This window comes from Oncorhynchus mykiss, chromosome 4, assembly GCF_013265735.2.
Source record: "Oncorhynchus mykiss isolate Arlee chromosome 4, USDA_OmykA_1.1, whole genome shotgun sequence".
Taxonomy (NCBI): Eukaryota; Metazoa; Chordata; class Actinopteri; order Salmoniformes; family Salmonidae; genus Oncorhynchus; species Oncorhynchus mykiss.
In genome coordinates, this window is record NC_048568.1 from 45,009,301 (window position 1) to 45,036,997 (window position 27,697).

General features: G+C 39.8%; 1 protein-coding gene across 1 annotated transcript; it reads right to left on the reverse strand.

The window, feature by feature from the left end:
- On the reverse strand, positions 1 to 27,000 carry fam228a (family with sequence similarity 228 member A). Its single transcript, XM_036976431.1, has 7 exons — positions 26,579 to 27,000; positions 18,905 to 18,984; positions 16,109 to 16,255; positions 15,883 to 15,960; positions 15,315 to 15,509; positions 5,552 to 5,639; positions 1 to 498 (listed from the first exon to the last, which is right to left on the reverse strand). The coding sequence occupies exons 2-7, from the start codon at positions 18,980 to 18,982 to the stop codon at positions 482 to 484; spliced, it is 603 nt and encodes a 200-aa protein (XP_036832326.1). The 5' UTR covers positions 18,983 to 18,984; positions 26,579 to 27,000; the 3' UTR covers positions 1 to 481.
- Between the last annotated feature and the right edge of the window lie 697 nt (positions 27,001 to 27,697).

The following is a 27,697-nucleotide window of genomic DNA, read 5'->3' on the forward strand; positions in this document are numbered from 1 at the left end:
TTATATTCAATGTCTGCTTTAAAAAAAATGGTGTACCCGTCCACCAATAGGTGCCCTTCTTTGCGAGGCATTGAAAAACTTCCCTGGTCTTTGTGGTTGAATGTGTGTTTGAAATTCACTGATCGACTGAGGGACCTGACAGATAATTGTAAGTGTTGGGTACAGCACAGGAGATTGGTGTCACCTTTAATTGGGAGGAATGGTATCAAATACGTGGTTTTCAGTAAACAATGTCTGCTCAAGCATGAATTACCCTTGTCGACGAAGAGCTGATTGAATACCTGCATCTAGTGTATGTTGCTGTTTATATTTCCCAACATTGACGCCACACTACAGAACGCTGTGCTATCAAGCCCTGTTTAATAGTCGTTATCCTCTGAAGGACCAGCAAGCTGTCAGCAGACATCTCCAGTCATGTGTTGTTATCCTCTGAAGGACCGACCAGGTGTCTGTAGACATCTCCCGTCAGGTGTGACCGTGGCTATAATCTGGGCGGCCCTGGAGGACGAAAGGAGAGGAAGAGAGCAGATGATACAGATCGATAATACAGTTGAAGTCGGAAGTTTAAATACACCTTAGCCAAATACATTTAAACTCAGTTTTTTCACAATTCCTGACATTTAATCCTAGTAAAAATTCCCTGCTTTAGGTCAGTTAGGATCACCACTTTATTTTAAGAATGTGAAATGTCAGAATAATAGTAGAGAGAATGGTGGTTTATTTCAGCTTTTTATTTCTTTCATCACATTCCCAGTGGGTCAGAAGTTTACATGCACTCAAATAGTATTTGGTAGCATTGCCTTTAAATTGTTTAACTTGGGTCAAACGTTTTGGGTAGCCTTCCACAAGCTTCCCACAATAAGTTGGGTGAATTTTGGCCCATTCCTCCTGACAGAGCTGGTGTAACTGAGTCAGGTGTGTAGGCCTCCTTGCTCGCACACACTTTTTCAGTTCTGCCCACGAATGTTCTGTAGGCTAGAGGTCAGGGCTTTGTGATGGCCACTCCATTACCTTGACTTTGTTGACCTTAAGCCATTTTGCTACAACTTTGGAAGTATGCTTGGGGTCATTGTCCATTTGGAAGACCCATTTGCGACCAACCTTTAACTTCCTGACTGATGTCTTGAGATGTTGCTTCAATATATCTACATCATTTTCATCCTCATGATGCCATTTTTTTTTGTGAAGGTCACCAATCCCTCCTGCAACGAAGCACCCCCACAGCATGATGCTGCCACCCCCACAGCATGATGCTGCCACCCCCGTGCTTCACGGTTGGGATGGTCTTCTTCGGCTTGCAAGCCTCCCCCTTTTTCCTACAAACATAACGATGGTCATTATGGCCAAACAGTTCCATTTTTGTTTTCTCCGAAAAGTACAATCTTTCTCCCCATGTGCTGTTGCAAACTGTAGTCTGGCTTTTTTATGTTTTTTTTGGAGCAGTGGCTTCTTCCTTGCTGAGCAGTCTTTCAGGTTATGTCGATATAGGACTCATTTAACTGTGGATATAGATACTTTCTTCTGGAACAGGTACAACAGTATAACAGTATAACAGGTATAACCACATCTCTTCTGGAACAGTCACACCTGAGACACACCTTTAACCTGTAGTGACACCCCATCCCGTGAACGGGACTGTTGTCATCATCTGACACTAATTAGCATAACGCAAAGGACATAAATCTTCCTAGAAAATATTCCTATTCATGAAAATCACAAGTTAAATATCTTGGAACACAGCTTAGCCTTTTGTTAATCAACCTGTCATCTCAGATTTTCAAAATATGCTTTACAGCCAACGCTAGACAAGCATTTGTGTAAGTTTATCGATAACCTAGCATAGCATTATGCCTTGCTAGCAGCAGGCAACCTTGTCACGGAAATCAGAAAAGCAATCAAATTAAATCGTTTACCTTTGATGAACTTCGGATGTTTTCACTCACGAGAATCCCAGGTAGACAGCCAAAGTTAATTTTTTCCCAAAATATTATTTTTGTAGGCGAAATAGCTCCGTTTGTTCTTCACGTTTGGCTGAAAAAACGCCTGGAAATTGCGGTCACCACAACGCCGAAAAATATTCCAAATTAGCTCCATAATATCGACAGAAACATGGCAAACGTTGTTTAGAATCCATCCTCAAGGTGTTTTTCTAATATCTATTCGATAATATATCCGTCGGGACAATTCGTTTTTCCTTAGGACCGATTGGAGTAATGGCTACCTCTGTATTTTACGCGAGAATCTCTCTCGGAGCCACCATGTGACCACTTACGCAATGTGGCCGCCTACGGCTATTCTTCAACAAAAATGAGTAAAACTACGTCACAATGCTGTAGACACCTTGGGGAATACGGAGAAAGCGTAAGCTCGTTGATGGTACATTCACAGCCAAATAGGGAGTCATTGGAACGCAGCGCTTTCAAAATCTGGGGCACTTCCGGATTGGATTTCTACTCACAGACAATATCTTTACAGTTTTGGAAACGTTAGAGTGTTTTCTATCCAAAGCTGTCAATTATATGCATATTCTAGCATCTTGTCTTGACAAAATATCCCGTTTAAAACGGGAACGTTTTTTTTTCCAAAAATGAAAATACTGCCCCCTAGCACCAAGAGGTTAAATAGCTAACAGTCACACCTGAGACACACCTTTAAATAGCTAACAGTCACACCTGAGACACACCTTTAAATAGCTAACAGTCACACCTGGGACACACCTTATCTGCATATCTCTGGGATATGTGGGATGGTAGCGTCCCACCTCACCAACAGCCAGTGAAAGTGCAGGGCACCAAATTCAAAACAACAGAAATCTCATAATTAAAATTCCTTAAAAGTATTAAACACAATTTTAAAGATAAACTTCTTGTAAATCCAGCCACAGTGTCTGATTTCAAAAAGGCTTTACAGCGAAAGCACACCATACGATCATGTTAGGTCAATGCCAAGTCACAGAAAAACATACAGCCATTTTCCAAAGAAGGAGAGGTGTCACAAAACCCAGAAATAGCATCAAAATTCATCACTAACCTTTGATGATCTTCACCAGATGGCACTCCCAGGACTCCATGTTAGACAATAAATGTGTGTTTTGTTCGATAAAGTTAATCTTTATGTCCAAAAACCTAATTTGTATGTTCAGAAATCTAATTTCAATGTTCAGAAATGCATTGTCTCAAACAAACATAAGGTGAAAGTGCAGAGAGCCACATCAAATTACAGAAATACTCATAATAAACATTGATAAAAGATACAAGTGTTGTGCATGGAAATATAGATAAACCTCTCCTTCATGAAACTGCTGTGTCAGATTTCAAAAATGCTTTACGGCAAAAGCACACCTTGCGATTATGTTAGGTCAGCGCCAAGTCACAGAAAAACATACAGCCATTTTCCAAAGAAGGAGAGGTGTCACAAAAATCTGAAATATCGTTATAAATATTCACTTACCTTTGATGATCTTCATCGGAATGCACTCCCAGGAATCCCAGTTCCACAATAAATGTTAGTTTTTTTCGATAAAGTATTTTATTTATGTCCAAATACCTCCTTTTTGTTTGCGCGTTTAGCCCAGTAATCCAAATGCACAGTGCGCGAGCAATTAGTTCAGACGAAAAGTCCAAAAAGTTATATTACAGTTCGTAGAAATATGTCAAACAATATATAGAATCAATCTTTAGGATGTTTTCATCATAAATCTTCAATAATTTTCCAACCGGACAATTCCTTTGTCTTTAGAAATGAAAAGGAACGGAGCTCGCTCTCACGGCCGCGCGCCTGACTGAGCTCATGGCATTCTGCCAGACACCTGGTTGAAACAGCTCTCCTTCTCTCCACCTTCACAGTAGAAGCCTGAAACAAGGTTCTAACGACTGTTGACATCTAGTGGAAACCTTAGGAAGTGCAGTATGACCCCATTTACACTGTATATTGAAATGGCAAAGACTTGAAAACCTACAAACCTCAGATTTCCCACTTCCTGGTTGGATTTTTCTCAGGTTTTTCAAAGTGTTTCCTATCCAAATCTACTAATTATATGCATATTCTAGCTTTTGGGCCTGAGTAGCAGGCAGTTTACTTTGGGCACTTTTTTCATCCAAGCTACTCAATACTGCCCCCCAGTCCCAAAGAAGTTAAATAGCTAACAGTCACACCTGGGACTCACCTTTAAATAGATAACAGTCACACCTGGGACTCACCTTTAAATAGATAACAGTCACACCTGGGACTCACCTTTAAATAGATAACAGTCACACCTGGGACACACCTTTAAATAGATAACAGTCACACCTGGGACACACCTTTAAATAGATAACAGTCACACCTGGGACACACCTTTAAATAGATAACAGTCACACCTGGGACTCACCTTTAAATAGATAACAGTCACACCTGGGACTCACCTTTAAATAGATAACAGTCACACCTGGGACACACCTTTAAATAGATAACAGTCACACCTGGGACACACCTTTAAATAGATAACAGTCACACCTGGGACACACCTTTAAATAGATAACAGTCACACCTGGGACTCACCTTTAAATAGATAACAGTCACACCTGGGACTCACCTTTAAATAGATAACAGTCACACCTGGGACACACCTTTAAATAGATAACAGTCACACCTGGGACTCACCTTCAAATAGATAACAGTCACACCTGGGACTCACCTTTAAATAGATAACAGTCACACCTGGGACACACCTTTAAATAGATAACAGTCACACCTGGGACACACCTTTAAATAGATAACAGTCACACCTGGGACACACCTTTAAATAGATAACAGTCACACCTGGGACACACCTTTAAATAGATAACAGTCACACCTGGGACACACCTTTAAATAGCTAACAGTCACACCTGGGACACACCTTTAAATAGATAACAGTCACACCTGGGACTCACCTTTAAATAGATAACAGTCACACCTGGGACTCACCTTTAAATAGATAACAGTCACACCTGGGACACACCTTTAAATAGATAACAGTCACACCTGGGACACACCTTTAAATAGATAACAGTCACACCTGGGACACACCTTTAAATAGATAACAGTCACACCTGGGACACACCTTTAAATAGATAACAGTCACACCTGGGACTCACCTTTAAATAGATAACAGTCACACCTGGGACACACCTTTAAATAGATAACAGTCACACCTGGGACACACCTTTAAATAGATAACAGTCACACCTGGGACACACCTTTAAATAGATAACAGTCACACCTGGGACACACCTTTAAATAGATAACAGTCACACCTGGGACACACCTTTAAATAGATAACAGTCACACCTGGGACACACCTTTAAATAGATAACAGTCACACCTGGGACACACCTTTAAATAGATAACAGTCACACCTGGGACACACCTTTAAATAGATAACAGTCACACCTGGGACTCACCTTTAAAATATGTTAACGGTCAACCTGTAATATAGAACTAAGGCTCATGCTTTACTTAATAGTCCCCTTCCGTTTGCTATTTGTCCCTAAAGTTCCAGGTCTTGTTTTTGTTGTTTTTGCTACAATACCTGTCTGACAGTGTAGGACCGCCCTCTTCTCCTTTGTCCCGTCACGTGATTGAAGGAACAGTGGGTCCCTCGACGCAGGTGTGGCAACCTGGAAGAAGTGAAACCAATTAACATATTCAGGAAGAATACTCGCACACTGTAGAAAAAAATATGAATAAATCCAAAACTGAGGTTTAAATGCAAAATACAGATGTTTATTAAAACACCATGGTGCCCCCCCATAAATGCATAAAGGAAAGGTGAAAACAACACAAACGTTTGGGCCTCAGGCCGTCATCATTGTGGATGTTGGCACTCACACCTGGCTTCTATTTCAAGGATATTTGCATGTCACATGATCAAGGAAGAAAACACATCAGAAAATCTATGAATCAGTACCTGATCAATCAATCAATCAATCAATCAATCAAATTTATTTTATATAGCCCTTCGTACATCAGCTGATATCTCAAAGTGCTGTACAGAAACCCAGCCTAAAACCCCAAACAGCAAGCAATGCAGGTGAAGAAGCACGGTGGCTAGGAAAAACTCCCTAGAAAGGCCAAAACCTAGGAAGAAACCTAGAGAGGAACCAGGCTATGTGGGGTGGCCAGTCCTCTTCTGGCTGTGCCGGGTGGAGATTATAACAAAACATGGTCAAGATGTTCAAATGTTCATAAATGACCAGCATGGTCGAATAATAATAAGGCAGAATAGTTGAAACTGGAGCAGCAGCACAGTCAGGTGGACTGGGGACAGCAAGGAGTCATCATGTCAGGTATTCCTGGGGCATGGTCCTAGGGCTCAGGTCCTCCGAGAGAGAGAAAGAAAGAGAGAATTAGAGAGAGCATATGTGGGATGGCCAGTCCTCTTCTGGCTGTGCCGGGTGGAGATTATAACAGAACATGGCCAAGATGTTCAAATGTTCATAAATGATCAGCATGGTCGAATAATAATAAGGCAGAACAGTTGAAACTGGAGCAGCAGCACAGCCAGGTGGACTGGGGACAGCAAGGAGTCATCATGTCAGGTAGTCCTGGGGCATGGTCCTAGGGCTCAGGTCCTCCGAGAGAGAGAAAGAGAGAAGGAGAGAATTAGAGAACGCACACTTAGATTCACACAGGACACCGAATAGGACAGGAGAAGTACTCCAGATATAACAAACTGACCCTAGCCCCCCGACACATAAACTACTGCAGCATAAATACTGGAGGCTGAGACAGGAGGGGTCAGGAGACACTGTGGCCCACTCCGAGGACACCCCCGGACAGGGCCAAACAGGAAGGATATAACCAAGTTTATCATTTTAAAAGGCTAATTGATCATTAGAAAACCCTTTTGCAATTATGTTAGCACAGCTGAAAACTGCTGTTCTGATTAAAGAAGCAATAAAACTGGCCTTCTTTAGACTAGTTGAGTATCTGGAGCATCAGCATTTGTGGGTTCGATTACAGGTTCAAAATGGCAAGAAACAAAGAACTTTCTTCTGAAACTCGTCAGTCTATTTTGTTCTGAGAAATGAAGGCTATTTCATGTGAGAAAATGCCAAGAAACTGAAGATCTGGTACAACGCTGTGTACTACTCCCTTCACAGAACAGTGCAAACTGGCTCTAACCAGAATATAAAGAGGAGTGGGAGGCCCCGGTGCACAACTGAGCAAGAGGACAAGTACATTAGAGTGTCTAGTTTGAGAAACAGACTCCTCACAAGTCCTCAGCTGGCAGCTTCATTAAATAGTACCCACAAAACACCAGTCTCAATGTCAACAGTGAAGAGGCGACTCCAGGATGCTGGCCTTCTAGGCAGAGTTCATCTGTCCAGTGTCAATGTTCATTTGCCCATCTTAAACTTTTATTTTTATTGGCCAGTCTGAGATGTGGCTTTTTCTTTGCAACTCTGCCTAGAAGGCCAGCATCCCGGAGTCGCCTCTTCACTAAAAAAAACAGTCTGATCAGGATGAACAATACCTGGTAAAACCCTTTTAATTCTGAGTGCTAAGCATTTTGCTAGTACTTTTGCATCACAACATTAAAGTGTAAGGGGCCTCCTGCTGAGTACCTGACAGACTACCATTTCTATAGGAGTAGTTAAAACAATCTAATAATGGAGCTTTTAGTATAAAAAAAGGGTTGATATACCACTACCGGTATAACATCAAGCCCTGGGGTTTTCCAGACGGAAAGGATTTAATAGCCTCAAAAAGTTATTCCTCTAATTTGGCCTTTGAACATTTCCAGGACATTTTAGAAATACCACGATAATACTGACAATACTGACAATACTGATAACTGACAATACTGATAACTGTGAAAATACTGATAACTGTGAAAATACTGATAACTGTGATAATACTGATAACTGTGATAATACTGACAATACTGATAACTGTGATAATACTGATAACGGTGATAATACTGATAACTGTGATAATACTGACAATACTGATAACTGTGAAAATACTGATAACTGTGATAATACTGATAACTGTGATAATACTGACAATACTGATAACTGTGATAATACTGACAATACTGATAACTGTGATAATACTGATAACTGTGATAATACTGACAATACTGATAACTGTGAAAATACTGATAACTGTGATAATACTGATAACTGTGATAATACTGACAATACTGATAACTGTGAAAATACTGACAATACTGATAACTGTGATAATACTGACAATACTGATAACTGTGATCGTACTGATAACTGTGATAATACTGATAACTGTGATAATACTGACAATACTGATAACTGTGATAATACTGATAACTGTGAAAATACTGACAATACTGATAACTGTGATAATACTGATAACTGTGAAAATACTGACAATACTGATAACTGTGGAAATACTGATAACTGTGTTAATACTGATAACTGTGATAATACTGACAATACTGATAACTGTGAAAATACTGATAACTGTGATAATACTGATAACTGTGATAATACTGACAATACTGATAACTGTGACAATACTGATAACTGTGATAATACTGACAATACTGATAACTGTGATAATACCGACAATACTGATAACTGTGACAATACTGATAACTGTGATAATACTGACAATACTGATAACTGTGATAATACTGACAATACTGATAACTGATAATACTGATAACTGTGAAAATACTGATAACTGTGATAATACTGATAATTGTGATAATACTGACAATAGTGATAACTGTGAAAATACTGACAATACTGATAACTGTGATAATACTGACAATACTGATAACTGTGATAATACTGACAATACTGATAACTGTGATAATACTGATAACTGTGATAATACTGACAATACTGATAACTGTGAAAATACTGATAACTGTGATAATACTGATAACTGTGATAATACTGACAATACTGATAACTGTGAAAATACTGATAACTGTGATAATACTGATAACTGTGATAATACTGACAATACTGATAACTGTGAAAATACTGATAACTGTGATAATACTGATAACTGTGATAATACTGACAATACTGATAACTGTGAAAATACTGATAACTGTGATAATACTGATAACTGTGATAATACTGACAATACTGATAACTGTGATAATACTGATAACTGTGATAATACTGATAACTGTGATAATACTGATAACTGTGAAAATACTGATAACTGTGATAATACTGATAACTGTGATAATACTGATAACTGTGATAATACTGATAACTGTGAAAATACTGATAACTGTGATAATACTGACAATACTGATATCTGTGATAATACTGATAACTGTGATAATACTGATACCTGTGATAATACTGACAATACTGATAACTGTGATAATACTGATAACTGTGAAAATACTGATAACTGTGATAATACTGGCAATACTGATAACTGTGAAAATACTGATAACTGTGATAATACTGATAACTGTGATAATACTGACAATACTGATAACTGTGAAAATACTGACGATACTGATAACTGTGATAATACTGACAATACTGATAACTGTGATAATACTGATAACTGTGATAATACTGACAATACTGATAACTGTGATAATACTGATAACTGTGAAAATACTGATCTGTGATAATACTGACAATACTGATAACTGTGAAAATACTGATAACTGTGATAATACTGATAACTGTGATAATACTGACAATACTGATAACTGTGAAAATACTAATAACTGTGATAATACTGATAACTGTGATAATACTGACAATACTGATAACTGTGACAATACTGATAACTGTGATAATACCGACAATACTGATAACTGTGACAATACTGATAACTGTGATAATACTGACAATACCGATAACTGTGATAATACTGACAATACTGATAACTGTGACAATACTGATAACTGATAATACTGATAACTGTGAAAATACTGATAACTGTGATAATACTGATAATTGTGATAATACTGACAATACTGATAACTGTGAAAATACTGACAATACTGATAACTGTGATAATACTGACAATACTGATAACTGTGATAATACTGATAACTGTGAAAATACTGATAACTGTGATAATACTGACAATACTGATAACTGTGAAAATACTGATAACTGTGATAATACTGATAACTGTGATAATACTGACAATACTGATAACTGTGAAAATACTGATAACTGTGATAATACTGATAACTGTGATAATACTGACAATACTGATAACTGTGACAATACTGATAACTGTGATAATACTGACAATACTGATAACTGTGATAATACCGACAATACTGATAACTGTGACAATACTGATAACTGTGAAAATACTGATAACTGTGATAATACTGATAACTGTGATAATACTGACAATACTGATAACTGTGACAATACTGATAACTGTGATAATACTGACAATACTGATAACTGTGATAATACCGACAATACTGATAACTGTGACAATACTGATAACTGTGATAATACTGACAATACTGATAACTGTGATAATACTGACAATACTGATAACTGTGACAATACTGATAACTGATAATACTGATAACTGTGAAAATACTGATAACTGTGATAATACTGATAATTGTGATAATACTGACAATACTGATAACTGTGAAAATACTGACAATACTGATAACTGTGACAATACTGATAACTGATAATACTGATAACTGTGAAAATACTGATAACTGTGATAATACTGATAACTGTGATAATACTGACAATACTGATAACTGTGATAATACTGATAACTGTGAAATGATAACTGTGATAATACTGACAATACTGATAACTGTGATAATACTGATAACTGTGATAATACTGACAATACTGATAACTGTGAAAATACTGATAACTGTGATAATACTGATAACTGTGATAATACTGACACTACTGATAACTGTGAAAATACTGATAACTGTGATAATACTGATAACTGTGATAATACTGACAATACTGATAACTGTGAAAACACTGATAACTGTGATAATACTGCTAACTGTGAAAATACTGATAACTGTGATAATACTGACAATACTGATATCTGTGATAATACTGATAACTGTGATAATACTGATAACTGTGATAATACTGACAATACTGATAACTGTGATAATACTGATAACTGTGAAAATACTGATAACTGTGATAATACTGGCAATACTGATAACTGTGAAAATACGGATAACTGTGATAATACTGATAACTGTGATAATACTGACAATACTGATAACTGTGAAAATACTGATAACTGTGATAATACTGATAACTGTGATAATACTGACAATACTGATAACTGTGACAATACTGATAACTGTGATAATACTGACAATACTGATAACTGTGATAATACCGACAATACTGATAACTGTGACAATACTGATAACTGTGATAATACTGACAATACTGATAACTGTGATAATACCGACAATACTGATAACTGTGACAATACTGATAACTGTGAAAATACTGACAATACTGATAACTGTGACAATACTGATAACTGTGATAATACTGACAATACTGATAACTGTGATAATACCGACAATACTGATAACTGTGACAATACTGATAACTGTGATAATACTGACAATACTGATAACTGTGATAATACTGACAATACTGATAACTGTGACAATACTGATAACTGATAATACTGATAACTGTGAAAATACTGATAACTGTGATAATACTGATAATTGTGATAATACTGACACTACTGATAACTGTGAAAATACTGACAATACTGATAACTGTGATAATACTGACAATACTGATAACTGTGATAATACTGACAATACTGATAACTGTGATAATACTGATAACTGTGATAATACTGACAATACTGATAACTGTGAAAATACTGATAACTGTGATAATACTGATAACTGTGATAATACTGACACTACTGATAACTGTGAAAATACTGATAACTGTGATAATACTGATAACTGTGATAATACTGACAATACTGATAACTGTGAAAATACTGATAACTGTGATAATACTGATAACTGTGAAAATACTGATAACTGTGATAATACTGACAATACTGATATCTGTGATAATACTGATAACTGTGATAATACTGATACCTGTGATAATACTGACAATACTGATAACTGTGATAATACTGATAACTGTGAAAATACTGATAACTGTGATAATACTGGCAATACTGATAACTGTGAAAATACGGATAACTGTGATAATACTGTTAACTGTGATAATACTGACAATACTGATAACTGTGAAAATACTGATAACTGTGATAATACTGATAACTGTGATAATACTGACAATACTGATAGCTGTGAAAATACTGACAATACTGATAACTGTGACAATACTGATAACTGATAATACTGATAACTGTGAAAATACTGATAACTGTGATAATAATGATAATTGTGATAATACTGACACTACTGATAACTGTGCAAATACTGACAATACTGATAACTGTGATAATACTGACAATACTGATAACTGTGATAATACTGACAATACTGATAACTGTGATAATACTGATAACTGTGATAATACTGACAATACTGATAACTGTGAAAATACTGATAACTGTGATAATACTGATAACTGTGATAATACTGACACTACTGATAACTGTGAAAATAATGATAACTGTGATAATACTGATAACTGTGATAATACTGACAATACTGATAACTGTGAAAATACTGACAACTGTGATAATACTGATAACTGTGAAAATACTGATAACTGTGATAATACTGACAATACTGATATCTGTGATAATACTGATAACTGTGATAATACTGATACCTGTGATAATACTGACAATACTGATAACTGTGATAATACTGATAACTGTGATAATACTGATAACTGTGAAAATACTGATAACTGTGATAATACTGGCAATACTGATAAGTGTGAAAATACGGATAACTGTGATAATACTGATAACTGTGATAATACTGACAATACTGATAACTGTGAAAATACTGACAATACTGATAACTGTGATAATACTGACAATACTGATAACTGTGATAATACTGACAATACTGATAACTGTGAAAATACGGATAACTGTGATAATACTGATAACTGTGATAATACTGACAATACTGATAACTGTGAAAATACTGATAACTGTGATAATACTGATAACTGTGATAATACTGACAATACTGATAACTGTGACAATACTGATAACTGTGATAATACTGACAATACTGATAACTGTGATAATACCGACAATACTGATAACTGTGACAATACTGATAACTGTGATAATACTGACAATACTGATAACTGTGATAATACCGACAATACAGATAACTGTGACAATACTGATAACTGTGAAAATACTGATAACTGTGATAATACTGATAACTGTGATAATACTGACAATACTGATAACTGTGACAATACTGATAACTGTGATAATACTGACAATACTGATAACTGTGATAATACCGACAATACTGATAACTGTGACAATACTGATAACTGTGATAATACTGACAATACTGATAACTGTGATAATACTGACAATACTGATAACTGTGACAATACTGATAACTGATAATACTGATAACTGTGATAATACTGATAATTGTGATAATACTGACACTACTGATAACTGTGAAAATACTGACAATACTGATAACTGTGATAATACTGACAATACTGATAACTGTGATAATACTGACAATACTGATAACTGTGATAATACTGATAACTGTGATAATACTGACAATACTGATAACTGTGAAAATACTGATAACTGTGATAATACTGATAACTGTGATAATACTGACACTACTGATAACTGTGAAAATACTGATAACTGTGATAATACTGATAACTGTGATAATACTGACAATACTGATAACTGTGAAAATACTGATAACTGTGATAATACTGATAACTGTGAAAATACTGATAACTGTGATAATACTGACAATACTGATATCTGTGATAATACTGATAACTGTGATAATACTGATACCTGTGATAATACTGACAATACTGATAACTGTGATAATACTGATAACTGTGATAATACTGACAATACTGATAGCTGTGAAAATACTGACAATACTGATAACTGTGACAATACTGATAACTGATAATACTGATAACTGTGAAAATACTGATAACTGTGATAATAATGATAATTGTGATAATACTGACACTACTGATAACTGTGCAAATACTGACAATACTGATAACTGTGATAATACTGACAATACTGATAACTGTGATAATACTGACAATACTGATAACTGTGATAATACTGATAACTGTGATAATACTGACAATACTGATAACTGTGAAAATACTGATAACTGTGATAATACTGATAACTGTGATAATACTGACACTACTGATAACTGTGAAAATAATGATAACTGTGATAATACTGATAACTGTGATAATACTGACAATACTGATAACTGTGAAAATACTGACAACTGTGATAATACTGATAACTGTGAAAATACTGATAACTGTGATAATACTGACAATACTGATATCTGTGATAATACTGATAACTGTGATAATACTGATACCTGTGATAATACTGACAATACTGATAACTGTGATAATACTGATAACTGTGAAAATACTGATAACTGTGATAATACTGGCAATACTGATAAGTGTGAAAATACGGATAACTGTGATAATACTGATAACTGTGATAATACTGACAATACTGATAACTGTGAAAATACTGACAATACTGATAACTGTGATAATACTGACAATACTGATAACTGTGATAATACTGACAATACTGATAACTGTGAAAATACGGATAACTGTGATAATACTGATAACTGTGATAATACTGACAATACTGATAACTGTGAAAATACTGATAACTGTGATAATACTGATAACTGTGATAATACTGACAATACTGATAACTGTGAAAATACTGATAACTGTGATAATACTGATAACTGTGATAATACTGACAATACTGATAACTGTGACAATACTGATAACTGTGATAATACTGATAACTGTGATACTACTGATAATACTGATAACTGTGATAATACTGATAACTGTAGGGTTACCTTGGTGTTACAGTAGGGTTACCTTGGGGTTACAGTAGGGATACAGTAGGGTTACAGTAGGGTTACCTTGGGGTTACAGTAGGGTTACAGTAGGGTTCCAGTAGGGTTACCTTGGGGTTACAGTAGGGTTACCTTGGTGTTACAGTAGGGTTACCTTGGTGTTACAGTAGGGCTACAGTAGGGTTACAGTATAGTACAGTATAGTTACAGTATAGTATATTACAGTGTGTTGTACCTTTGAGTTACAGTAGTGTATGTAGTTCAGGAACATGCTGCGTATCCTCTCTGCCTCGTCATAGCAGCAGTGGGGCACTTGGTTCTCCACGCTCCTCTGAATAGGGGTCCACACACGCTCCGTCCAACGCTTATGGAGCAGCTCTCGCTTCCGAAGCTCCGCCCTTTCCTGTTGGCACAGATAACGCTCCAGGTCCTGACAGGAAGAGACAGAGACACAGAATGTTACGATGGAGCAAAACTAGTCATGACACCACATAAGGACACAGTATGTAATGTACCTTAAAAATACATCAACATATATCAGATCTATAAGCCTGAACTCTACCACAACTGATTGGTCTAATCAAGGGCTTGATGGTTGGCTGAAAAGTTGAATCAGGTGTGCTGGCTCTGGAATAGATCACATGCATAGAATGGCCGGGATTCCCAGAGGAGATGTTGCACAGAATTGTGGTCACCTTGACAAAGCCATTCTCTGACAGAATTGTGGTCACCTTGACAAAGCCATTCTCTGACAGAATTGTGGTCACCTTGACAAAGCCATTCTCTGACAGAATTGTGGTCACCTTGACAAAGCCATTCTCTGTGTCCAGTAGGGGCTGTGTGATGGCTCTAGCTTCTTGGTTCTCAGATTCTAACTTGACCTGAATGATTGTAGATGAAAAAACACAAACGTGAAAGAAATGAGTGTGTGTGTGTGTGTTCGTGTGTGGCTAAGTGTGTGTGTGTGTGTGCTCACGTGTGGCTAAGTATGTGTGTATCTGCTTGCGTGTGGCTGAGTGTGTGCAGTACCTGCAGCCTCCTGAAGGAGGTGTGAGAGAGCCAGTCCACCCACGGCCCTCTGGGAGGTCCAGGAAGCCACACCTCACTCCTCCTCTTCTCTCCTCCTCTTCCTCTTCGGCCGGTCTTCCTGACACTTCTCCATACTCCGCTGGGTACCTGGAACAACACACAGTAGAACATCAACAACAGCATTAAAACAACAACAACAAGAATCAGAGGTTTACATCACAATGAACACAAATGGAGGAAGGGTACATGGGCCATTTCTGGGTCTCAAATGTCTGTAGGACATTCCTGAGGGAAGGAGTTAAGGGAAGGAAGTCACTTCAGGCTGTTAAGATGCACCCAGACAGGGTTCCCTGACAGGGTTCCCAGACAGCGTTCCCAGACAGCGTTCCCAGACAGGGTTCCCTGACAGGGTTCCCAGACAGGGTGGGTTCTCAAACAGGGTGGGTTCCCAGACAGGGTGGGTTCTCAGACAGGGTGGGTTCTCAGACAGGGTGGGTTCCCAGACAGGGTGGGTTTTCAGACAGGGTGGGTTCCCAGACAGGGTTCCCAGACAGGGCTCTCAGACAGGGTGGGTTCTCAGACAGGGTTCCCAGACAGGGCTCTCAAACAGGATTCCCAGACATGGTGGGTTCCCAGACAGGGTTCCCAGACAGGGCTCTCAGACAGGGCTCTCAGACAGGGTGGGTTCCCAGACAGGGTTCTCAGACAGGATTCTCAGACAGGGTGGGTTCCCAGACAGGGTGAGTTCTCAGACAGGGTTCCCAGACAGGGCTCTCAGACAGGGTGGGTTCTCAGACAGGGTGAGTTCTCAGACAGGGTTCCGAGACAGGGCTCTCAGACAGGGTGGGTTCTCAGACAGGGCTCTCAGACAGGACTCTCAGACAGGGCTCTCAGGCAGGGTTCTCATACAGGGTGGGTTCTCAGACAAGGTTCTCAGACAGGGCTCTCAGACAGGGTGGGTTCTCAGACAGGGTTCCCAGACAGGGCTCTCAGACATGGTGGGTTCTCAGACAGGGTGGGTTCTCAGACAGGGTGGGTTCTCAGACAGGGTGGGTTCTCAGACAGGGCTCTCAGACAGGGTGGGTTCTCAGACAGGGTGGGTTCTCAGACAGGGTGGGTTCTCAGACAGGGCTCTCAGACAGGGTGGGTTCTCAGACAGGGTGGGTTCTCAGACAGGGTTCCCAGACAGGGTTCTCAGACAGGGTTCTCAGACAGGGTCTAACACAGACATTGTATAAATCACAAATGGTACCCTAATCCCTACATAGTGCACTACTTTAGACTTGGACCATTAGGATTCTGGTCAAAAGGGAATAGGGTGCCACTTGGGATGCCGATAGGGCATAGTGTCCATGATGGGAACCTCAGGGGAAGTGTCCATGATGGGAACCTCAGGGGAAGTGTCCATGATGGGAACCTCAGGGGAAGTGTCCATGATGGGAACCTCAGGGGAAGTGTCCATGATGGGAACCTCAGGGGAAGTGTCCATGATGGGAACCTCAGGGGAAGTGTCCATGATGGGAACCTCAGGGGAAGTGTCCATGATGGGAACCTCAGGGGAAGTGTCCATGATGGGAACCTCAGGGGAAGTGTCCATGATGGGAACCTCAGGGGAAGTGTCCATGATGGGAACCTCAGGGGAAGTGTCCATGATGGGAACCTCAGGGGAAGTGTCCATGATGGGAACCTCAGGGGAAGTGTCCATGATGGGAACCTCAGGGGAAGTGTCCATGATGGGAACCTCGGGGGAAGTGTCCATGCCCCCATTGAAAATGAGAGATGGGAACCTCGGGGGAAGTGTCCATGCCCCCATTGAAAACGAGAGATGGGAACCTCGGGGGAAGTGTCCATGATGGGAACCTCAGGGGAAGTGTCCATGATGGGAACCTCAGGGGAAGTGTCCATGATGGGAACCTCAGGGGAAGTGTCCATGATGGGAACCTCAGGGGAAGTGTCCATGATGGGAACCTCAGGGGAAGTGTCCATGATGGGAACCTCAGAGGAAGTGTCCATGATGGGAACCTCGGGGGAAGTGTCCATGCCCCCATTGAAAACGAGAGATGGGAACCTCGGGGGAAGTGTCCATGCCCCCATTGAAAACGAGAGATGGGAACCTCGGGGGAAGTGTCCATGCCACTGGTGAAAACGAGAGATGGGAACCTCGGGGGAAGTGTCCATGATGGGAACCTCAGGGGAAGTGTCCATGCCCCTCATGAAAATGAGAGATAGGAACCTCGGGGGAAGTGTCCATGCCCCCATTGAAAAGGAGAGATGGGAACCCCATTGTAAACTGGAGATGGGAACCTCGGAGGAAGTGTCCATGCCCCCATTGAAAAGGAGAGATGGGAACCCCATTGTAACCTCAGGGGAAATGTCCATGGTGCGATGTGAAGGGTGATTGAAGGGTGATTGAAGGGTGATGTGAAGGGTGATTGAAGGGTGATTGAAGGGTGATGTGAAGGGTGATTGAAGGGTGATGTGAAGGGTGATTGAAGGGTGATTGAAGGGTGATTGAAGGGTGATTGAAGGGTGATGTGAAGGGTGATTGTGTTCACAGGTTTGCTTCCCTGCCGTTTGCAAAACAGTATATTACTGTCATCTCTGCCACTAGACAGGTAAATTAGGACCTGTTCATTATTGACATACCTGTATTAACAACTTGTTTACGTTACTGTAAGTTGTTATTAATTCATATTACTAGACAGCAGTTGTAAATGTTTTTAGACACTAGTTGCAAACGTATATTACACGTATATTACACAAAGAAAGAAGGAAAACTGTTAACAATAGTCTTACCGTAGATGTGAGGAGACCTAGGGGAGCAGACGTGTGGAACATGATCAGACCGGCTGCACCACTGTCCTTGACAGGCATGTCTGGGATGAGAATGACATGAAAATAGATTTACCTGATAGAAAAGTACACAGTGCGTTCGGAAAGTCTCCAGACCCATTTTTCTACATTTGGTTACAGTCTTATTCTAAAACGGATTAAATAGTTTTTTCCACTCATCAATCTATACACAATACCCCATAATGACATCACAATACCCCATAATGACATCACAATACCCCATAATGACATCACAATACCCCATAATGACATCACAATACCCCATAATGACATCACAATACCCCATAATGACATCACAATACCCCATAATGACATCACAATACCCCATAATGACATCCCAATACCCCATAATGACATCCCAATACCCCATAATGACATCCCAATACCCCATAATGACATCACAATACCCCATAATGACATCACAATACCCCATAATGACATCACAATACCCCATAATGACATCACAATACCCCATAATGACATCACAATACCCCATAATGACATCACAATACCCCATAATGACATCACAATACCCCATAATGACATCCCAATACCCCATAATGACATCACAATACCCCATAATGACATCCCAATACCCCATAATGACATCACAATACCCCATAATGACATCACAATACCCCATAATGACATCACAATACCCCATAATGACATCACAATACCCCATAATGACATCACAATACCCCATAATGACATCACAATACCCCATAATGACATCACAATACCCCATAATGACATCACAATACCCCATAATGACATCACAATACCCCATAATGACATCACAATACCCCATAATGACATCACAATACCCCATAATGACATCACAATACCCCATAATGACATCACAATACCCCATAATGACATCACAATACCCCATAATGACATCCCAATACCCCATAATGACATCACAATACCCCATAATGACATCACAATACCCCATAATGACATCACAATACCCCATAATGACATCACAATACCCCATAATGACATCACAATACCCCATAATGACATCACAATACCCCATAATGACATCCCAATACCCCATAATGACATCCCAATACCCCATAATGACATCCCAATACCCCATAATGACATCACAATACCCCATAATGACATCACAATACCCCATAATGACATCACAATACCCCATAATGACATCACAATACCCCATAATGACATCACAATACCTCATAATGACATCACAATACCCCATAATGACATCACAATACCCCATAATGACATCACAATACCCCATAATGACATCACAATACCCCATAATGACATCACAATACCCCATAATGACATCACAATACCCCATAATGACAAAGCAAAATCAGGTTTTTAGACATTTTTGCAAATGTTTGACACACCTGTATTTGGGGAGTTTCTCCCATTCTTCTCTGCAGATCCACTAAAGTTCTGTCAGGTTGGTTGGGGAGTGTTGCTGCACAGCTATTTTCAGGTCTCTCCAGAGATGTTTGATCGGGTTCAAGTCCTGGATCTGGCTGGACCGCTCAAGGACATTCAGAGACTTGTCCCGAAGCCACTACTGCGTTGTTGGCTGTGTGCTTAGGGTCGTTGTCCTGTTGGAAGGTGAACCTTCACCCCAGCCTGAGGTCCTGGAGCAGGTTTTCATCAAGGATCTCTCTGTACTTTGCTCCGTTCATCTTTCCCTCAATCCTAGTCTCCCAGTCCCTGCCGCTGAAAAACATCCCCACAGCATGATGCTGTCACCACCATGCTTCACCGTAGGGATGGTGCCAGCTTTCCTCCAGACATGACGCTTGGCATTCAGGCCAAAGGGTTCAATCTTGGTTTCATCAGACCAGAGAATCTAATTTCTCAAGGTCTGAGAGTCCTTTAGGTGCCTTTTGGCAAACTCCAAGTGGACTGTCATGTGTCTTTTACTGAAGAGTGGCTTCCGTCTGGCCACTCTACCATAAAGGCCTGATTGGTGGAGTGCTGCAGAGATGGTTGTCCTCCTGGAAGGTTATCCCATCTCCACAGAGGAACTCTGGAGCTCTGGACCATCAGGTTCTTGTTCACCTCCCTGACCAAGGCCCTTCTCCCCCGATTGCTCAGTTTGGCCGGGTGGCCAGCTCTAGGAAGAGTCTTCATGGTTCTAAACTTCTTCCATTTAAGAATGATGGAGGTCACTGTGTTCTTGGGGACCTTCAATGCTGCAGAATTGTTTTGGTACCCTTCCCCAGATCTGTGCCTCGACACAATCCTGCTTCGGAGCTCTACAGACAATTCCTTCCACCTCATGGCTTGGTTTTTGACCTGACATGAACTGTCAACTGTGGGACCTTATATAGAAAGGTGTGAGCCTTGCCAGATCATGTCCAATCAATTGAATTTACCACAGGTGGACTCTAATCATGTTGTAGAAACATCTCAAGGATGATCATTGGAAACAGGATGCACCTGAGCTCAATTTCAAGTCTCCTAGCAAAGGGTCTGAATATTTATGTAAATTAGGTATCTGTTTTTTTATATTTTATACATTTTCTCAAATAAAAATAAAAACTGTTTTCACTTTGTCATTACGGGGTATTATGTGTGGATTGATGACGAAAATTATTTATTTAATCAATTATAGAATAAGGCTGTAACGTAACAAAATGTGGAGAAAGTCAAGTGGGTCTGAATACTTTCTGAAGGCTCAGTAAACATAGAGATCCTATTAGAGATCCCATCCTGCAAAATGTCAAAGAAATAAAGGTTTAGGCTGTAGGATGGATCAGACATTTTTCTCATGGCTGCTGATTCTAATGGCAGCTGATTCTAATGGCTGCTGATTTTAATGGCTGCTGATTCTAATGGCAGCTGATTCTAATGGCTGCTGATTCTAATGGCAGCTGATTCTAATGGCTGCTGATTCTAATGGCTGCTGATTCTAATGGCTGCTGATTCTAATGGCTGCTGATTCTAATGGCAGCTGATTCTAATGGCTGCTGATTTTAATGGCTGCTGATTCTAATGGCAGCTGATTCTAATGGCTGCTGATTCTAATGGCTGCTGATTCTAATGGCTGCTGATTCTAATGGCTGCTGATTCTAATGGCTGCTGATTCTAATGGCTGCTGATTCTAATGGCTGCTGATTCTAATGGCAGCTGATTCTAATGGCTGCTGATTCTAATGGCTGCTGATTCTAATGGCAGCTGATTCTAATGGCTGCTGATTTTAATGGCTGCTGATTCTAATGGCAGCTGATTCTAATGGCTGCTGATTCTAATGGCTGCTGATTCTAATGGCAGCTGATTCTAATGGCTGCTGATTCTAATGGCTGCTGATTCTAATGGCAGCTGATTCTAATGGCTGCTGATTCTAATGGCTGCTGATTCTAATGGCTGCTGATTCTAATGGCTGCTGATTCTAATGGCTGCTGATTCTAATGGCTGCTGATTCTAATGGCTGCTGATTCTAATGGCAGCTGATTCTAATGGCTGCTGATTATAATGGCTGCTGATTATAATGGCTGCTGATTATAATGGCAGCTGATTATAATGGCTGCTGATTATAATGGCTGCTGATTCTAATGGCTGCTGATTCTAATGGCTGCTGATTCTAATGGCTGCTGATTATAATGGCTGCTGATTATAATGGCTGCTGATTCTAATGGCTGCTGATTCTAATGGCTGCTGATTCTAATGGCTGCTGATTCTAATGGCTGCTGATTATAATGGCAGCTGATTCTAATGGCTGCTGATTCTAATGGCTGCTGATTCTAATGGCTGCTGATTCTAATGGCTGCTGATTCTAATGGCTGCTGATTCTAATGGCTGCTGATTCTAATGGCTGTTGATTCTAATGGCTGCTGATTCTAATGGCTGCTGATTCTAATGGCTGCTGATTCTAATGGCTGTTGATTCTAATGGCTGTTGATTCTAATGGCTGCTGATTCTAATGGCTGTTGATTCTAATGGCTGCTGATTCTAATGGCTGTTGATTCTAATGGCTGTTGATTCTAATGGCTGCTGATTCTAATGGCTGCTGATTCTAATGGCTGCTGATTCTAATGGCTGCTGATTCTAATGGCTGCTGATTCTAATGGCTGCTGATTCTAATGGCTGCTGATTCTAATGGCTGCTGATTCTAATGGCTGCTGATTCTAATGGCAGCTGATTCTAATGGCTGCTGATTCTAATGGCTGCTGATTCTAATGGCTGCTGATTCTAATGGCTGCTGATTCTAATGGCTGCTGATTCTAATGGCTGCTGATTCTAATGGCTGCTGATTATAATGGCTGCTGATTATAATGGCTGCTGATTTTTATTTATTTTTTTCACCTTTATTTAACGTAGCAGGGGGTTATGGGTAAAGATGGATTTAGAGCTGGATTGGAACAAGTCTGTATTAGCAGACGACTAAGAGAAACAACCCACTTAATTTATCTTGTTTAATTTAAACCCTTTAATGAGCAGGTTCTTTTGTTTTACCCTTCAACAAACGGGAATCTGTGTGACAAACCTGGACCCCTTTGTGACTAAGAGATAACATTTGAATTGAACAAGAAAAAGAACAATAACTCAAGTCTCCCGGGACACGAGTTGTAGCCGAGCCAGTATCAGGGCCTAAAGAAGGGGACAATGTTAGGAACCATCGCTACACACGGAAACATCCACAGTATGAAGGGCAGAGAATAAGGATTTGGTTTCCATAATTCTATTCTATTTTTCCAAAAGGTATGATTGCAATGAATCATATATACACATCGGTTTGTTAACGAATATAACATATGAGCTTAGTTCAAATGTCATAGCCCAATCAGAACCACAAATATAAGCTTGTTTTGCTCCATTGTTTGTAAACATTTATAATTGTAAACAAACACTGTATAGCATCAAAACATGGTTAAACTATAATGTTGATATCATGGACGGACATGCATCCATAGCTCTGTCCATGCGTTTGAGAGTGGTGACCTTTTCTAGAGCCCCCATCCCACAGCTGTTTGCATTGTGCCCCTCCCAACCCCTCGTTTGAGAGTGGTGACCTTTTCTAGAGCCCCCATCCAACAGCTGTTTGCATTGTGCCCCTCCCAACCCCTCGTTTGAGAGTGGTGACCTTTTCTAGAGCCCCCATCCCACAGCTGTTTGCATTGTGCCCCTCCCAACCCCTCGTTTGAGAGTGGTGACCTTTTCTAGAGCCCCCATCCCACAGCTGTTTGCATTGTGTGCCCCTCCCAACCCCTCTTTTACGCTACTGCTACTCTCTGTTTATCTCATATGCGTGGTCACTTTAACTATACATTCATGTACATACTACCTCAATTAGCCCGACTAACCAGTGTCCCCGCGGATTGGCTACCCGGACTATCTGCAATGTGTCTTACCACCCGCCAACCCCTCTGTTACGCTACTGCTACTCTCTGTTCATCATATATGCATAGTCACTTTAACCATACCTACATGTACATACTACCTCAATCAGCCTGACTAACCGGTGTCTGTATATAGCCTCTCTACTGTATATAGCCTCTCTACTGTATATAGCCTCACTACTGTATATAGCCTCTCTACAGTATATAGCCTCTCTACTGTACATAGCCTCTCTACTGTACATAGCCTCTCTACTGTATATAGCCTCTCTACTGTATATAGCCTCGCTACTTATATTGCCTCTCTACTGTATATAGCCTCTCTACTGTATATAGCCTCTACTGTATATAGTCTCCCTACTGTATATAGCCTCTCTACTGTATATAACCTCTACTGTATATAGCCTCTCTACTGTATATAGCCTCTCTACTGTATATAGCCTCTCTACTGTATATAGCCTCTCTACTGTTATAGCATCTCTACTGTATATAGCCTCTCTACAGTATATAGCCCCTCTACTGTATATAGCCTCTCTACTGTACATAGCCTCTCTACAGTATATAGCCTCTCTACTGTATATAGCCCCTCTACTGTATATAGCCTCTACTGTATATAGCCTCTCTACTGTATATAGCCTCTACTGTATATAGCCTCTCTACTGTATATAGCCTCTCTACTGTGTATAGCCTCTCTACTGTATATAGCCTCTCTACTGTATATAGCCTCTCTACTGTATATAGCCTCTCTACTGTATATAGCCTCTCTACTGTATATAGTCTCTACTGTATATAGCCTCTCTACTGTATATAGCCTCTACTGTATATAGCCTCTCTACTGTATATAGCCTCTCTACTGTATATAGCCTCTCTACTGTATATAGCCTCTCTACTGTTATAGCATCTCTACTGTATATAGCCTCTCTACAGTATATAGCCCCTCTACTGTATATAGCCTCTCTACTGTACATAGCCTCTCTACAGTATATAGCCTCTCTACTGTATATAGCCCCTCTACTGTATATAGCCTCTACTGTATATAGCCTCTCTACTGTATATAGCCTCTACTGTATATAGTCTCCCTACTGTATATAGCCTCTCTACTGTATATAGCCTCTACTGTATATAGCCTCTCTACTGTATATAGCCTCTCTACTGTATATAGCCTCTCTACTGTATATAGCCTCTCTACTGTTATAGCATCTCTACTGTATATAGCCTCTCTACAGTATATAGCCCCTCTACTGTATATAGCCTCTCTACTGTACATAGCCTCTCTACAGTATATAGCCTCTCTACTGTATATAGCCCCTCTACTGTATATAGCCTCTACTGTATATAGCCTCTCTACTGTATATAGCCTCTACTGTATATAGCCTCTCTACTGTATATAGCCTCTCTACTGTATATAGTCTCTCTACTGTATATAGCCTCTCTACTGTATATAGCCTCTCTACTGTATATAGCCTCTCTACTGTATATAGCCTCTACTGTATATAGCCTCTCTACTGTATATAGCCTCTCTACTGTATATAGCCTCTCTACTGTATATAGCCTCTCTACTGTATATAGCCTCTACTGTATATAGCCTCTCTACTGTATATAGCCTCTCTACTGTATATAGCCTCTCTACTGTATATAGCCTCTCTACTGTATATAGCCCCTCTACTGTATATAGTCTCTCTACTGTTATAGCATCTCTACTGTATATAGCCTCTCTACTGTATATAGCCCCTCTACTGTATATAGCCTCTCTACTGTATATAGTCTCTCTACTGTATATAGCCTCTCTACTGTATATAGCCTCTCTACTGTATATAGCCTCTCTACTGTATATAGCCTCTCTACTGTATATAGCCTCTCTACTGTATATAGCCTCTCTACTGTATATAGTCTCTCTACTGTATATAACCTCTCTATTGTATATAGCCTCTCTACTGTATATAGCCTCTCTACTGTATATAGCCTCTCTACTGTATACAGCCTCTCTTACCCACACAAGAGGTGGAGCTCGTCTCCTAGTTACCCTACACGAGAGGTCGAGCGTCCACATCTACAATTGGCACTACACTTTTGAATTGATATTAGTGAATAGATATTAAAACTTCAACAACAACAAAGTTATTCAACGAGTAGACCTAGTAATCCTGTTTAAAAATTGGCTAAACGAAATATCTCGATTGAGCTGAAGTCAGAAAAATAGGTGGCCTAAACTTGCAAGCAGATAGAAAACTCAAGACGAAGACAATGGGGGAGGGGTGCTCTGTAGGCTACTCACGGTAGGATTTAGCCCCGGTTTGAGCCCCGGTTGCTTTGCAGCACGGAGAGTAGTGCCCGCTCCGTGCCAGATCTCCCGTCCCGGTCTGCTGCTTCTCCGGAGAGTAGCCTAGTGTCCCGCCGTTGTCAAGGTGATGTCACACAAACCGAGTAAAATGTCGGAAACATTATTTTTAGACTACCAGTGTTTGTGATCGTGTTAATTATATGGCACCGTACAATGCCACCCCCCATCCCCATATGATCCGTAACAAATATGCACAAATATAACTCACTATCCACAAACAAACACCTGTTGTCTTGTATTTTGTAAACCAATATTGTTAATGAATGCTAAATGAGCAGAATAACCAGTGAAGAACATATTTCCTTAGTTATAAATAAATAAAAGCATTTTTTTTGTGTGCGTGTGGGGGTAGTATCCAATCATTTCAAAACAACACTTTCCAGGTAGAACTGTCGAATCTGCATGTGTGGCTCAAATTACATCTCTGGGTCTGTTTTCATTTGTCAACAGAATTATGGCATTAACATTACCATGATGTCACTGACCCCAACGGACACGCGCGTAGCGTGTGCATGTAGATTTTGTCCATCCACACCAAACGTTTTCAGGACACGCAGGTTGAAATATCAAAAAGAAGTCTGAACCAACTATATTCATTTGGGGACAGGGGTCGAAACATTCCTGGACATTTAGCTATCTTGCTGTTGCTAGTTCATTTGTCCTGGGATATACAAACATTGGGTTGTTATTTTAATTGAAATATACAGTATTTTTGTTTCTGTATTTTTGTAGAATATTGACCCACTTTGAGTCACACAAAATCGTGTGTTAGTTTCTAGTAATATCTCCTAGTCCTCTTCTTCGTTTTTGTGGATTTTATTTAGAATGGGCAACAAACTTTAAGGTTCATTACCGCACCCAACCGGAGTGTGGACGTCATTCATCTTTCAATCAGCCATGTGGGTATGCATATGCTCCTAAAGACCAATGAGGAGGTGGGAGAGGCGGGACCTGCACCACGTCAAAACATCTCAAATAGAGGCGAGTTCTATTTTAGCACCTGGCGTTGCAGATCGGTGTCAATCAGCGCCATTTAAGATTAGGGAGGACGAT

Coding starts and splice junctions, on each gene's coding strand:
- fam228a (XM_036976431.1), bottom strand. CDS start 18,982: ATGCCTGTCAAGGACAGTGGTGCAGCCGGTCTGATCATGTTCCACACG. Junction 16,256..18,904: donor TAGGTCTCCTCACATCTACG/GTAAGACTATTG, acceptor GTGTTGTTCCAG/GTACCCAGCGGAGTATGGAG. Junction 5,640..15,314: donor TACACTACTGTAACTCAAAG/GTACAACACACT, acceptor CACTTCTTCCAG/GTTGCCACACCTGCGTCGAG.